This window comes from Kockovaella imperatae, assembly GCF_002102565.1.
Source record: "Kockovaella imperatae strain NRRL Y-17943 chromosome Unknown BD324scaffold_21, whole genome shotgun sequence".
Taxonomy (NCBI): Eukaryota; Fungi; Basidiomycota; class Tremellomycetes; order Tremellales; family Cuniculitremaceae; genus Kockovaella; species Kockovaella imperatae.
In genome coordinates, this window is record NW_019028961.1 from 15,181 (window position 1) to 27,649 (window position 12,469).

The following is a 12,469-nucleotide window of genomic DNA, read 5'->3' on the forward strand; positions in this document are numbered from 1 at the left end:
GATGGTTTTATTTGCCACCAATCCGTTTGCCACTTTTTGACGCGTGATAGATGTTTCAAGGTTGATCGGACCTTTTGACAATTCAACAGCCCATCAACCCTCTGGCCATCTTGACCTCGACTGCAAGCTTAGATCTCCTCGGCCGCTTTGCACAAACCTATGATGATGTTGAGATAGCGATCTCCGTGGAAGCCTCCTGATTTTCCCTGATTTCCCATGTCTATTTCATAGCCCGTCCAGACGACCACCCAGGTTTACCTTATCAACAAATGTCACTTTAGCATATTGGTCATAATGCCAAGGGAGAGAGCTCAATGCGGGAACCCCTTATTTCTGAGCTGGATCGAGGGTGAGATCTTGAGGCTCACGATGGTATTCTCAGCTAATAATCTAATCTCCTAAGAGCTCCGAGACGCCGCTCGAGACAAGGGCACCAAAGCTGCTGAATCGTATGGCAAAGCAGCTCGATCCGTTTCGTCATGTCCCACTCCATTCACAAGGCCCAGGGATTTGATCGTCTTGCAAGGAGTCGGACCTAAGATTGTACATATCTTGGAAGGCAAATGGCGAACCTACTGCGAGGAAAATGGGCTTCCAGCTCCTGGGACCCCAGAGAGTAAGCCGTATCTCATAGATACCGAAAGCTGAGCTTTAGAATCTAAAGGCAAGCAGAAGGCAGTACAGGGGGATGTCGACTCAGACTCTGAGCAAGATACGGACGCTGTGCCACCTCCAAAGAAACGCAAGGCGTCCAAACCAAAGGTCTACATTCCCGCGAAAGGCTCAGGAGGATATGGCCTTCTGCTCGGTCTGGTCCTCGCTATTGATCGACCCGAGATCAACACGCAGGTGTTCTTGACCAAAGGAGAATTGATCAGGATATCTCAGCCGTACAGTGACTCAAGCTATGAGCACAGTGAAAAGGGGACATATTTCACCGCTTGGAGCAGTATGAAGACTCTGATTGGGAAGGGCTATGTCTATGTCACCGGGAATCCTCACAAGTATTGTTTGACTCCAGAGGGATAGTAAGTGCTGCCCACGGCCAAGATTATGATCGTTAACAATGTCTCTAGCCAAGTTGCAGTGTCCATCCGAGCTTTGCTCCCTGAATTCCAGCATCTTCCGCGACTTCCATGGCTTGATGAATCCATTGATCCTCTCACCGTCGGAACGGAGTCAACACCACAGGCTCGTGTGCCTAGCGTCACGCTTCCACCGAGTCCCCCGGCTACCGTCTCAGACGCGAGTCTACCTCGGGAATCGACGAACAGGGCCAGCGTTTCACGTGTAAGCGTGAATAAGAATGAAAGATTCGGATTTTGGTACATTGGTGAGCCTAAAAGTTGACTCGTGTGCTATGGGCTTACATTGCCCAGACTCTGCTGGGCATCGCGTTGATTCCCTCGATCAGGCTACTGGTCGCTTGGATCCTGAGCAGTTTGTGACGTTGAAGAAGGTCGAGTTTATGGCTTCTCAACTCGGCCATCGATTCGTTTCACACCTCCGTCTCGTCGATACATCGCCTCGTACAACGAATCCGTCCTCCGGCGAGGAGACTGTATTTGCTTACATCAAGGAGGACGATGCTCCGCCAAAATGCAGTCGGTTTTATGAAGAGGCGACAAGCACCTCGATTCCAGCGTCAAGGAGCGGGAGGAAGGAACACTCAACCATCTCCGACGATGATGATGATGATGACTGGGTCCGCCCCGTCTCGGGTACGATGCCGCCCTCTCCTCGACCGCCAAAGGCGTCATTCACGAAAACCATTTCAGCCCCAGTTGTTTTGGACCAGGAATCCAGTCGTGCACCGTTTCCCATGGTGTCCGACAACAGTCTTCTCAGGTCTGCCTCGACTGCATCTGTCGCCGGTCCCAGCAAGGCTCGGCCTCAACCGAGACTTTCCTCTCATATTCCCGTCAGCAACCCTTTGATCGAAGAATCAGATTCGATTGCTCCCGTCAATTTGCCTTCTTTCACTCCCGCAGACGCTATCATCTTCCCCGCAGGTACATACGATGTCATCTTGATCCTGGATACCCGTGAAGTCGAATCTAAGACAAATCGAGATAAGATCGGCGAGAAGCTTCTCGATAAGGGTGTCAATGTAGAGACGCGAGCCTTGAGGCTGGGCGATATGTGTTGGATCGCCCGGCGTCGCGATGGTGTGGGAGGTGAAGAGGACGAATGTGTGCTTGATTACGTGGTGGAGCGAAAGCGGCTCGACGACTTGTGTCACAGTATCAAGGATGGTCGATATAATGAACAATGTGTGAGTCGCTCCCGGGCGAGGGCATCAGTCCGCTGACCCTTACAGTTTCGTCTGGCAAATTCTTGTATCAATCACGTCTTTTACATTGTCGAGGACTGGAATACGTCTCACAATATGGAGTTCAGCGGACTGCAGATCATGACTGCAAAATCTCAGATTCAAGTCCACAATCAATTTTTGCTCCAGGAGACCAACCGATTGTCCGAAACCATCGACTTCTTGACCACTATGACGCGCATCATCATCTCGTCCCACAAGAACAAAGACCTTCACATTATTCCCACTCGCTTCTTGTCTAGATCATCCTACCGAGATTTCAAAAAGAGCCTCAGTGTCAACTATCCTGCCCAGACCTTTCTGACCAGCTGGCAAGGGTATCAAGACCTCAACGACAAGAATGCCAGTCGAACTCTCAAGGAGACATTTGCGAGAATGTTGATGTGTATCAAAGGGATGAGCGCGGAAAAAGTGTCTGCCATCCTGGACGTATACGAAACGCCCAGAGCAATGTGGGAAGCCCTACGAGCACGACAAGAAGAAGAGAAGGTGTATCTGGATAGCGTGACAGCGGGTTCGGTCGCGAGTGCGACAGGAAAGAGTAAGGCCAAAGCTCGACGTGGTCCCGAGCTTTTCTTTGCGGACAAATTGTCTGGCGAAGGCAGACGCAAGATTGGCGATGCGTTGAGCAGGGATGTGAGTGACGTGTGCTGATGGATGCGACAGTGCATTGATCTCTTGACCTAGGTTTACCGAGCAATTATGGGCAGTGGCGGAGGCGGTGATGAGTCTGTAGCATAGTTTTGAGGGCAAATTTACGTGGGATACATCGGAAGCTTGGGCTCTGTCACACAGTCAATCGCTCTCCTTGACATACGCGTCATTTCTTAGGCAACATATGTATAATCAGACTGAGCTCAGATCAGCGAGAACGCAGCTGGCGTAGACATCATGCGATCCCGCTAAAGGATGAAGTTTCGAGCGATTGACTCATGCTAATAATGCTAACAACTAGACGCTGGAATTTTCAGGCTACGCCTCGCTTTCATCCAATCACACATCCGTCTTTACCTCCCTTCTCCCCTTTCCGCCGTGACGATTCTCCTTTGGCAATCATCTCGGCGTATTTGACCTGTTATTTGAAGCTTCAGCCAGCACTTCGGGAGATGCGAAGATTGATGCGTACGATTTTACGGAGCAAGGTGAAAAGAGACTAGCCTCTCACCTCCTCTTGTTTTGACAGCAGACCTTTGTCATGTCTGTTCTTTAAAGCTTGAAGTTGAGAATTCATCTCCGCATTGGCGCGTCTGGAAAATATGTCAGCAGATTCTAGGTCGGCTCTGACCCACTTTTCAGTCTTTGACTTGACAAAGGGAACCTTGACATCTTGACCTGCACGCTTCAGAGCTGCCGTAGCCGCTGCTGCTTTGGCATCGAGAGGACTCGTAGACGCTTGGACAGGCTGAACGGGGCTCGCCGGCGGGGGTTTCGAAGTAGAAGAGGATGGCTGTGATGAGGGGTTGGAACTGGACGGGGTGGTACTGAGAAGTCGAGAGAGAGCAGATTTGCCTGCCGGCTTGGAAGGTTGCGGCGTTCCACCGCGACTCGACGATGGTGATGCAGATGGTGTGCACGTATGGGAAGAGGCGTGGCGGTGCGTAGGGCAGAATAAATGAGAACATTGCTGTGATTTTCGGGTGAGCAACTCTGAGATTTGAATGGACCGACTCCAGAACACTCACTTCGCACCTCATCGGTACCACCAAATGCTTGCTACAGCCTTTCCGCCAACAGACTTCACCTCGCTCCTTTTTCCGCCTCATCTCATCCTTGAGACGTTGCTCTCCCCCAGGTATGCCTGTACATGTCCCGCTGAGAATGTGTCGTTCAACGGCGAGATTGGGGTCGTTGGGTACAGTCGGGACGGTAGAGTTGCAAAGAGGGCATTGAGGTGCCACTCGATCAATCATGGATGGAGGAAGGGGAGCCGCGCAATCATGCTGGGAGGGGAGGAAATGAGGTTGACAGAATGTCTCTGAGCAGGCTGGACACTGTTGCAAGAGGTCAGAGTGTCGAAACAAAGACTTGGCATTGAGGATGGCGAGGGTCACGAAGGCGCAGGACTCACTTTGAAGGGAAGAAAGTCATTCAGATGACATGCTTGATGATGGCATGAAGAGCCGAGGAACATCAATTGTGATCTATCCGTTGCCGCTGCAGCCATCTTCGAGGGTGAATATGGAGTTCGTGGAGTAAGTGAGTGGCGTATGATAAGCAATGGCGCAAGCGCTGTTCAACCAGCTACAGTGACTGGTGCACCTGTTGTTCTTATATGTTCTCAGCAAGCGTCTGAATTACGTGCAAGACAAGACCGACCCCGAGATGGATGAGGGCAGAGATAGAAGAATAATGAGATGCAACGATTGTCGATGACCAAGCGAATCTCCAGCCTGTGGAACCGTCCAGCAATGGGAAGCGCAGATGATTATGTAATATTGGAACCAAACAAAAGCTGCCGGCCGTCGGCCTCGAGATCGAGGATCAAACACCCACGTGTTTCAGTTTTAAAAAGTCAACGTAGACAATGGGATCTTTGGCTGGTGACTCACCAGGCCTAAATAACTCATCGTGCCATTCATCTACTCGTGGTCTGTATATAGAACTAAATCCAAGAGGTGATCATCATGGGCGGATCTTCACCTCTTACTTCCTCCCCTTCATCTCCCTTCATTACCATGAAGTCCCTCTTTCGCCCCTTCCCAGTCCCGTTAACCCGACGACAATGGTTCTACATCGTGGTCCTCCAAGGAATCGGTGCTGGACTCATCGATGGAGGTATCAATTTCGCCATCGCCTACGCCATGTATCATTCTCAAGATACGATTCTCATGTGGGTTCTGAAGCATAACACTATCGCTGGAGATCTTGGTGTCACGCCGATCATCACTTGCGCCGTCAGCATGTTGATCACCTCGACGCTGGTTCATACAGATCTACATTCGCATGCCATTGCACCATTGCCATTTGTCTATCCCCATGTCGAGCATCTCCCGGATCCAAGACAGATCTTTGACAAGTCATTACGCAGCAGCGCGACGAAAGTAGATGAGAAGAAGGCTTCGGTGGAGTCATCAGATACAACGCTTGATCGACCTCGCTCAGACCTCACCTGGGCAAAAGGCGGGATAAAATTCTGGTACTGGATGCTTGTTCGATTCGTCTTTGAAGGTACTGAGAAGAATATGATTTGTGCCAAATTACCTGTTCGCGCTTGGTTCGGCCGAGTCGGTTGGACCGCAGCTCAAGGAGCAGCTATTGGAATCATCTTTGGGTTCCCTTTGTGGTGTCTCGCCATCGTGATTCTTGGACCGATCTACAAAACCAATAATATCCCAAACAAGTGGGCTCCTCAAGTCATTAAGTTGGTTTATGGAGCTATCGTCGGCTGGGTGACCAACCCCATCATTGCAGTACTGGCACTTGGTAGTCAGGCAGACTGCCATTTGGTCGTTGTGGAGCATGATGTGGAGCAAGGCGACGTCGGTGTTACTACAGTACCCGACACGATTCCCGAAGAGGACACATCTCGACGCTCCTCAGAAGCAAACGACGCCCCTCCAGTCTTCTTACTCACTCCACCGAGAATGCCAACTTCTCGACGTGGAACTCTATCCAGCGCTTCTTCAAGCCACGTTCTACCTCGATCCAGGAGAGCGTCTAGCGTATCTCGGCCACCTCTGACCGCCAACGCATCCCACTTGGCCTCAGCGTCAGTCTTCATCGACCAGGAAGCCTCTCAGATACAGATGGCGTCAACGAGTATCGTCCCTGCTGCCAGCTCGCTCAAGTCGAGACCAACCGCACCACAGAATCGGAGTCAGATGATCCCTCGTCGAACTTCTGACCCGGTCCTGGCCGCTTCTCGCATTCGAAGCATATCATTATCTGGATCGGTACGACCGAATCAACCGTCAGAACCTTGTCGTCAATTCTCATACGCACTCGGCGGTACCGGTGGACGGGCTCAACGTCTGCGATCAAATACCAGGACTTCAGCTGCCTCGAATCATATCGGTCCAGAAAGTCCACCTGCAGCCGAAATCGGACGCTTCGACGCACGAGCACCTCCAGCCACCGCACCACTTCATAGAGCAGGAATACAGGATCTATTCTCCCCTCGTGATCAGGACAGTCTTGATGATTAGACATGTCGTGAGATCGTCAGGATCACGAGGTTGTGAAATCTCTTTTCTCCGAGGCACAGTAACAGATCGTATAGATTTCTATAATTACAGCAGACGTACGCTCCTCACGATATGCTCAGATCCAATGTTGTATCGCTTGATTGAACAATTGCATCAGGGGTCACAAGTACGACAAGGGGCAGCTTCTCTATAGCCATCGACAGACCTTCTGTTTCCTCCTGAATATCGTCTATTTCCGGTTCTTTTGGTAGTAGTGGATCAATCCAGTAGTCTGTCAAAGAGTAAGCCTTGCATCGTCTCATACTCAATCGATACTCACCGAGCTGTCATGTCCGGTGACGTCCTTCTCGTTTCCGAGTTGTTTGAGGATAGCCTTGGCGAGGACCTAGCAATTGTCAATCGTCTGGTCCTTCACCCTTAACCCACCTTTCCAAGTTCAACTCCCATCTGGTCATACGAGTTGATTCCCCAAATGGCACCTTGGACGTGGATTTTGTGCTCATACAGGGCGATCAATGATCCAAGGGTTCCAGGCGTAAGCTTTTGGAACATAATCGAGTTGGTAGGCTTGTTGCCTTCAAAGATCTTGGATTTCACCAATGCGGCGTTAGAAGAAGCGGTTCCGAGCTCTTTGCGGACTTCGTCCTCTGTCTTGCCGAATGCGAGGGCTCTGATTGGCTATGAGTTGGTGCTGCGGAAGGGAATGAAATAACTCACTCGGGTTGAGCGAAGAAGTTGGAAAGAAGAATCTCGTGGTGCTTGCCTCCCGAGATGGGATTGAGGGTCTCTACGGGAGCAAGGAAGTCGCTGAAGGACAGTGAGTGAGATTCTTTGGCAACATGACTCACCAAGGAATCAGCTTGGTTCCCTGGTGGATAAGCTGGTAGAACGCGTGTTGCCCGTTGGTACCGCTTTGTCCCCAGATAATGGGCTAGAAGCAAGGTATCAGGTTGGTCATCAAAGCGCGAAGACAAGACCTCGTCAGGACGAGATCTCGCTGGGCTCACTCCAGTCTGGTAGTCAACCCTTGTGCCGTCCTTGGTGACACTCTTTCCGTCAGATTCCATATCTCCCTGTTGGAAGTAGTCTGCGAATCGCTTCATGTATTGGTCGTAAGGAAGCAAAGCTTGGGTTTGGGCATCTAGGCAGCCTTTGTAAGCATTGATAGGATCGGATCAAGGATCTACGTACTCCAGAAATCGTTGTACCAAATTCCGATCAGGGCAAGGACGACTGGCAAGTTTTCCTCCAGTTTGGTCTCCTTGAAGTGCTTATCCATAGCGTGGGCACCGGCAAGAAGCTCGGAGAAGTTGTCGAAACCAATAGAGAGGGCGATGGACAGGCCAATAGCTGACCAGAGGGAGTATCTTCCTCCGACCCAGTCCCAGAATTGGAACATGCTAGACTCGGCAATTCCAAATTCGGTGACGGCCTTGGTGTTCGTAGATAGTGCGACGAAGTGCTTGGCAATGTGAGATTTCTGCGAAAGAGTCAGTGGCCATGGTGATTTTAAGGGGAGCACGAGGTGGACTTACGTCCTTCGCCGCGTCCAGGAACCACTCCTTAGCTGTCTCTGCGTTGGTGATAGTCTCCTGAGTTGTGAATGTCTTGGATGCAACGATAAACAAGGTTGTTTCCCTGTCGCAGACCTTCAAGACCTCGGCCATGTCGGTTCCATCAATGTTACTAACAAAATGAGTCTTGAGGTCTCTTTTAGAGTAGTGCTTGAGAGCCTCGCACACCATGACGGGTCCGAGATCCGATCCACCAATACCAATGTTTACGATTGTGTCGATGGACTTGCCAGTGTAACCCTTCCATTGACCTGATCGAACTTGCTCAGAGAACTCTTTCATGTGTTCGAGCACTTGGTGAACCTCGTCCCCAGCACCAGGCTCGTCGATCTTCCATCCTCCCTTTGAGACTGGTGGATTTCGAAGGGCGATATGGAGGACAGCTCGATCCTCGGAAGTGTTGATGTGCTTTCCTGAGAACATTTGATCCCTGAAATCTTCGACCTGAGCCTCTCTAGCGAGAGCAAACAGTGTAGACAGGACCTCATCATCGATCAAGTTTTTGGAGTAATCTAGTAGGATCTCCACGTTCGGGGAGGATGAGTTGAAAATCAAAGAATGTTTTGAGAATCGCTCGGGGTCCGCAGCAAAAAGCTCTTTGAGGACGAGCTTGGACTCTTTAGACTCTTTGAGCTGCTCGAGCTTCTGCCAAGCTTGGTATTCTGCACACGGGAACAACAGTCAGCTCGACTCTTCGTAAGTGGAGTAGATCCTCCGTGACCACACTCACGAGAAGCGGATTTTCCGTCCATTTTCGTCAAAGTGTGATAGAAGGGATGAGGGTTATTCCTATGCGAGCCTGACTCAGGTGATAGATTTGCGCTCTGGATGCCTATTAATACGAGTCAGAGAAGTGTACACTGAACGACGACGACGATGATGAAGATGACGAGCTTCGGAGAGAGGGAATTCCAAACGGGCGAGCCGCTCCGGAATGCCGATTGATTAGGTAAGTAATCTGGAAGATTCCCACGGTAGAATCTCTCTCAAATGTCAGTCGCGATCAGTTCAATAGACAATCCCTACATAACATTTAAGCAAGACACAGCACTCCCTGACTATACTGACGCATGGCTGTGCTCTAGTCACCGGTATGCTTTCTAACAATCCGACAAACGCCTCTTCGCCATTCTCTTCGAGCCGTACTGCTAGAGCTGGCTCTTCAAATCTGTTTGCTCCAGCTCGACCGTCTCAACTCAGCCGTTCGCTGGTCAACGGTCATGTAACTGGCGAGGAAGTGGAAGCGGAAGAGGGAGCAGGCTCGAGTGTAAAGGTAAAAGAGAAAGATACGGATGCTCTGTATCTCCAGCCTAGCGTGTATAGGAATACCGAAAAGGGCAAATGGAGAGCGTCCGGAGAGACAGCTCTAGCGGCCGTCAGTCCTGTCGGAGGTGAAATAGCCAGCTGGTTCGCGAGGAAGGTAAGAGAGCGTGGGTAGAAAGATAGCATGTGTACTGAGAGATGGAATCCAAAGGACACGGCAGACAAGCCTCGAGATCATGGTTTGAACGTCCCGCATAACCAGATCTATTTCTCCGCCTCGAACAACTTACCTGACGCTGTCACCTCCTTCTACCGCGAAACCTACACGCTTTTCACTTCGTTACAGAGGATCGTGTCATCAGCCATGAGGATACCTCGTCTGGATGAGGCCTTGCAAGAGAAGTCGTTCAATGTGAAAGAGGCGATACAGGAGGGTGATATACTCGTTGCACCATCTGCAGAGACCATTGGACACATGGGAAGATTGGTTGGGCTGTACTTGGGCGAGCTGCAAAAGCTCAGAGAATCACAGATACTGGAGGTGGGTACAGCAAAGTCTCTTTTTGCTGATAAGTACAGGCCCTTGATCGGACGACCTACGAAGCTGTGTATCACATCCTTCATTTGGCTCAAATCCTGTACTTACCACGAGATGGCCGGGGCGAGGGGTTGCTGGGCGAGGAGCTTCTGGATTGGGTGAACGACGTAGACCCAGGTGAGTGGAACATCCCACAACGATGACTCGGTGCTGATACGAGGCGCCATCAGCCCCACCAAATCAGCAAGGGAACGAAATCATGCAGAGCCGTCCGCCGTGGGATCACCCCGCATTCTGGCCATATGTCTGCCAGTGTATGCTCCGAGGCTTCCACTTACCAGCTTCCTCCTTCCTACGCACTCTGGTCGATCATCCAGATAAATCCATCTCGGACCTCGCTTCTCTCTTATCCTCCCATCTATCTCGGTTCCCTAGATCGACCAATGTGGCTAGTTATCCGCTAGATCATCAATTTCTATCCGCACATCGGCAATGGCTGTCAACGTTCAGAGCCGAGTTGACCACGACACTGAAAGGGAGGACCAGAGGCAAATGGTTCGAGGGGGAGGAAATCTCGGATCCAGGCAGCTGGGAGAGGGACTTCAAATCAGTCGTCGAGCTGATGGAAGGGAAACCAGAGAGGGTCCTCGCTGAGGCCAGTGACTGGCGGGAGGCTCTAGGAGCATGGGGAGTGCTCGTAGATGTCAACCTTCGGAGGGATGACTTGGCGTGAGCAACTGGACATCTTCATGAGGACGATCTGACGATTCCATGACAGCACGATCGCCGCTGACATATCGTCAAAGATTCCGATGGCGTCGCCAGTGACGGTGGACGACTCTATAGAGTACTCACTTTGCATCGCTGATGTGCCGAAAGTGCGTTTGTTTAAAGTTCCGTGATGTTGACTTCATTCAGGCATTGTCCGGATGTCACGACCTCGACAAATGGTTGGCCGCTCATCTTGGAGATATATTCGACAAACTCGGCCTGCTGCTAGATGATGAAGACCGGTTTGAGCTCAGCATACGAGACTACTTCCTGCTCGACTACGCCGATGTTCTGTGCGAGAACCCAGAATCCAATAGCCTTTGGAGAGTGATCTGTGACTATCTGTCCGCTGCCGGTCCCGAAGGTCGCCGTCGACTGAAGGAATTCATCTTACATGTCTCGTTGGACATTCTGGACCCTTCCAATATCGCTGCTGGCGATACGGATATGGACGGCATGGACGACTTCAAGGATGAAGACGAAGATATCGACCTGCGCGTACGCAAGTATGCTCAGATACAAGAAGCTTGCGAGCAGCTTGGCCTGCCGGACGAAGCACGTACTATCAGTCGAATCATGGCCGGCCAGTTGCTCAAGAGGGGAGAGCTGGGAATCGCAGCGACCATGTGTCTCCAGGCGGAGGAAGGCAATACGTTGTCTCTCATCACTGAGCAGATTCTGGATGCGTACATAGCGAAAGGTAAGATCGACTTTCGACGCCTTTCTGATGCGATCTACAGGCGAAGAAGAATACCTCCGCCTAGTCGATTCACTGCCTCCCACATTGCTCACCGAGGCACCTCTCGCCCTGCAACATTTTGATCCGAACACGGACGCGCCGCTGGATTTTCCAGGTCAAACTTCCGCCACGGTCTTTACATCCCGCTTGACGTTCCTTTCCGAGTTCCGGGATTACCTCTTGTTCACGATGCAGGATGCTCGAGATCGAGCTGCTCAGAGATTGGTAAATCTGTTGACAGCCAACGTGGCTCCTGTCCGTTTCTGGGCCGTCATTCTTGCCGAAAGCGTGCCCTTGCTGGAAGGTGAGCGATCGCGGATCCATCATTACTGACTGGTGTCTAGATGCAGAAGTGCTGTTCAATGCAAATGACACCTTTGAGTTGATGCGGGTCCTGGAGGATGTCGAATCGAACGCCATTGTTGCTCCGGATATGTACCTTGGGGATCTTGTATCTCACCTGAGGCGGAAGCAAGAACAAGGACAAGGCGAGGGTCTCTCCCTACACGGTGGCAAGGCTAGTCTCGCAGATGCTCGGACGACTCTGGACCAAGTAAGATTGGCGCTGGCAAGAAATCTTGCTCGGGCAATGGTCATGGACTTTGACACGCCATTTTGAGATCGTGATGCAAGCCGTGCATGTAGAATGGCCGAGGACGTTCTACTAACGTCTCTCCTCAAAGGTGCCTGCTATGCATAGGACGCGTCAGAGCGGTAGATGACCTTGAGTCATGCGTCATGGGACAATCCATCCCCCCCCCCCCCCCCCCCCCCCCCCCCCCCCCCCCCCCGACGCGTCTCGCGTGACTGTCGGCGGATAACTTATAGTACGGTGTGACGCAAATCACATCATTTGCGTCAGATCCTCCGAGGGATCCAACCTCGACATTGGGCGTTGAGGTACTCTTTGGGAGCAACAGCGAATCGTTTCGCTGAGTTTCAGCATGGTGGAACCATTGTAGAATCTCTCTGCGTATGGCGAGTTATATGTCGTCGCCCCCCCCCCCCCCCCCATCATCTGTCGCATCCAGCTCCACCCACCATTTTTTGGGCGCTCGGTCCTCCCGCTTCAAGGCCCCTTTGAGCGTGACTGTCCGCCGAGTGTAC

General features: G+C 51.4%; 5 protein-coding genes across 5 annotated transcripts; 3 read left to right on the forward strand and 2 right to left on the reverse strand.

Annotated features, from left to right (window-relative positions):
• Positions 1-78: 78 nt before the first annotated feature.
• BD324DRAFT_639692 (hypothetical protein) lies at positions 79-3,130 on the forward strand. Its single transcript, XM_022017269.1, has 7 exons — positions 79-349; positions 404-616; positions 656-1,028; positions 1,077-1,333; positions 1,380-2,275; positions 2,321-2,968; positions 3,020-3,130. Exons 1-7 carry the CDS (start codon positions 295-297, stop codon positions 3,071-3,073), a joined length of 2,496 nt encoding a protein of 831 aa, XP_021867747.1. The 5' UTR covers positions 79-294; the 3' UTR covers positions 3,074-3,130.
• BD324DRAFT_639702 (hypothetical protein) lies at positions 3,131-4,775 on the reverse strand. The gene is made up of 6 exons (XM_022017270.1): positions 4,649-4,775; positions 4,401-4,599; positions 4,015-4,323; positions 3,622-3,956; positions 3,459-3,579; positions 3,131-3,404 (listed from the first exon to the last, which is right to left on the reverse strand). Exons 2-5 carry the CDS (start codon positions 4,494-4,496, stop codon positions 3,486-3,488), a joined length of 834 nt encoding a protein of 277 aa, XP_021867748.1. The 5' UTR covers positions 4,497-4,599; positions 4,649-4,775; the 3' UTR covers positions 3,131-3,404; positions 3,459-3,485.
• A 98-nt stretch (positions 4,776-4,873) lies between these two features.
• BD324DRAFT_639705 (hypothetical protein) lies at positions 4,874-6,610 on the forward strand. Its single transcript, XM_022017271.1, has one exon. It carries the CDS (start codon positions 4,957-4,959, stop codon positions 6,475-6,477), a length of 1,521 nt encoding a protein of 506 aa, XP_021867749.1. The 5' UTR covers positions 4,874-4,956; the 3' UTR covers positions 6,478-6,610.
• BD324DRAFT_639714 (Phosphoglucose isomerase) lies at positions 6,611-9,080 on the reverse strand. The gene is made up of 9 exons (XM_022017272.1): positions 8,782-9,080; positions 8,013-8,713; positions 7,669-7,957; positions 7,485-7,618; positions 7,326-7,408; positions 7,195-7,284; positions 6,904-7,147; positions 6,797-6,862; positions 6,611-6,748 (listed from the first exon to the last, which is right to left on the reverse strand). The coding sequence occupies exons 1-9, from the start codon at positions 8,801-8,803 to the stop codon at positions 6,707-6,709; spliced, it is 1,671 nt and encodes a 556-aa protein (XP_021867750.1). The 5' UTR covers positions 8,804-9,080; the 3' UTR covers positions 6,611-6,706.
• On the forward strand, positions 9,081-12,123 carry BD324DRAFT_639716 (Nup85 nucleoporin-domain-containing protein). The gene is made up of 8 exons (XM_022017273.1): positions 9,081-9,471; positions 9,526-9,855; positions 9,894-10,029; positions 10,083-10,581; positions 10,631-10,730; positions 10,771-11,323; positions 11,364-11,666; positions 11,707-12,123. Exons 1-8 carry the CDS (start codon positions 9,145-9,147, stop codon positions 11,979-11,981), a joined length of 2,523 nt encoding a protein of 840 aa, XP_021867751.1. The 5' UTR covers positions 9,081-9,144; the 3' UTR covers positions 11,982-12,123.
• The last annotated feature ends 346 nt before the right edge of the window (positions 12,124-12,469 follow it).

What these genes read in the sequence shown, in the direction of transcription:
- BD324DRAFT_639692 (XM_022017269.1), top strand. Translation starts at nt 295, where the DNA reads ATGCCAAGGGAGAGAGCTCAATGCGGGAACCCCTTATTTCTGAGCTGG. An exon ending in AGCTCCTGGGACCCCAGAGA is followed by an intron (nt 617 to 655) that starts GTAAGCCGTATC and finishes GCTGAGCTTTAG; the next exon opens with AATCTAAAGGCAAGCAGAAG. An exon ending in GTCGATATAATGAACAATGT is followed by an intron (nt 2,276 to 2,320) that starts GTGAGTCGCTCC and finishes TGACCCTTACAG; the next exon opens with TTTCGTCTGGCAAATTCTTG.
- BD324DRAFT_639714 (XM_022017272.1), bottom strand. Translation starts at nt 8,803, where the DNA reads ATGGACGGAAAATCCGCTTCTC. An exon ending in TTGGTACAACGATTTCTGGA is followed by an intron (nt 7,619 to 7,668) that starts GTACGTAGATCC and finishes AAGGCTGCCTAG; the next exon opens with ATGCCCAAACCCAAGCTTTG. An exon ending in GGGTTGACTACCAGACTGGA is followed by an intron (nt 7,409 to 7,484) that starts GTGAGCCCAGCG and finishes CCTTGCTTCTAG; the next exon opens with CCCATTATCTGGGGACAAAG.
- BD324DRAFT_639705 (XM_022017271.1), top strand. Translation starts at nt 4,957, where the DNA reads ATGGGCGGATCTTCACCTCTTACTTCCTCCCCTTCATCTCCCTTCATT.
- BD324DRAFT_639702 (XM_022017270.1), bottom strand. Translation starts at nt 4,496, where the DNA reads ATGGCTGCAGCGGCAACGGATAGATCACAATTGATGTTCCTCGGCTCT. An exon ending in TGGTACCGATGAGGTGCGAA is followed by an intron (nt 3,957 to 4,014) that starts GTGAGTGTTCTG and finishes CGAAAATCACAG; the next exon opens with CAATGTTCTCATTTATTCTG. An exon ending in GTCAAGTCAAAGACTGAAAA is followed by an intron (nt 3,580 to 3,621) that starts GTGGGTCAGAGC and finishes CATATTTTCCAG; the next exon opens with ACGCGCCAATGCGGAGATGA.
- BD324DRAFT_639716 (XM_022017273.1), top strand. Translation starts at nt 9,145, where the DNA reads ATGCTTTCTAACAATCCGACAAACGCCTCTTCGCCATTCTCTTCGAGC. An exon ending in GGTGAACGACGTAGACCCAG is followed by an intron (nt 10,030 to 10,082) that starts GTGAGTGGAACA and finishes AGGCGCCATCAG; the next exon opens with CCCCACCAAATCAGCAAGGG. An exon ending in GGATGCGTACATAGCGAAAG is followed by an intron (nt 11,324 to 11,363) that starts GTAAGATCGACT and finishes TGCGATCTACAG; the next exon opens with GCGAAGAAGAATACCTCCGC.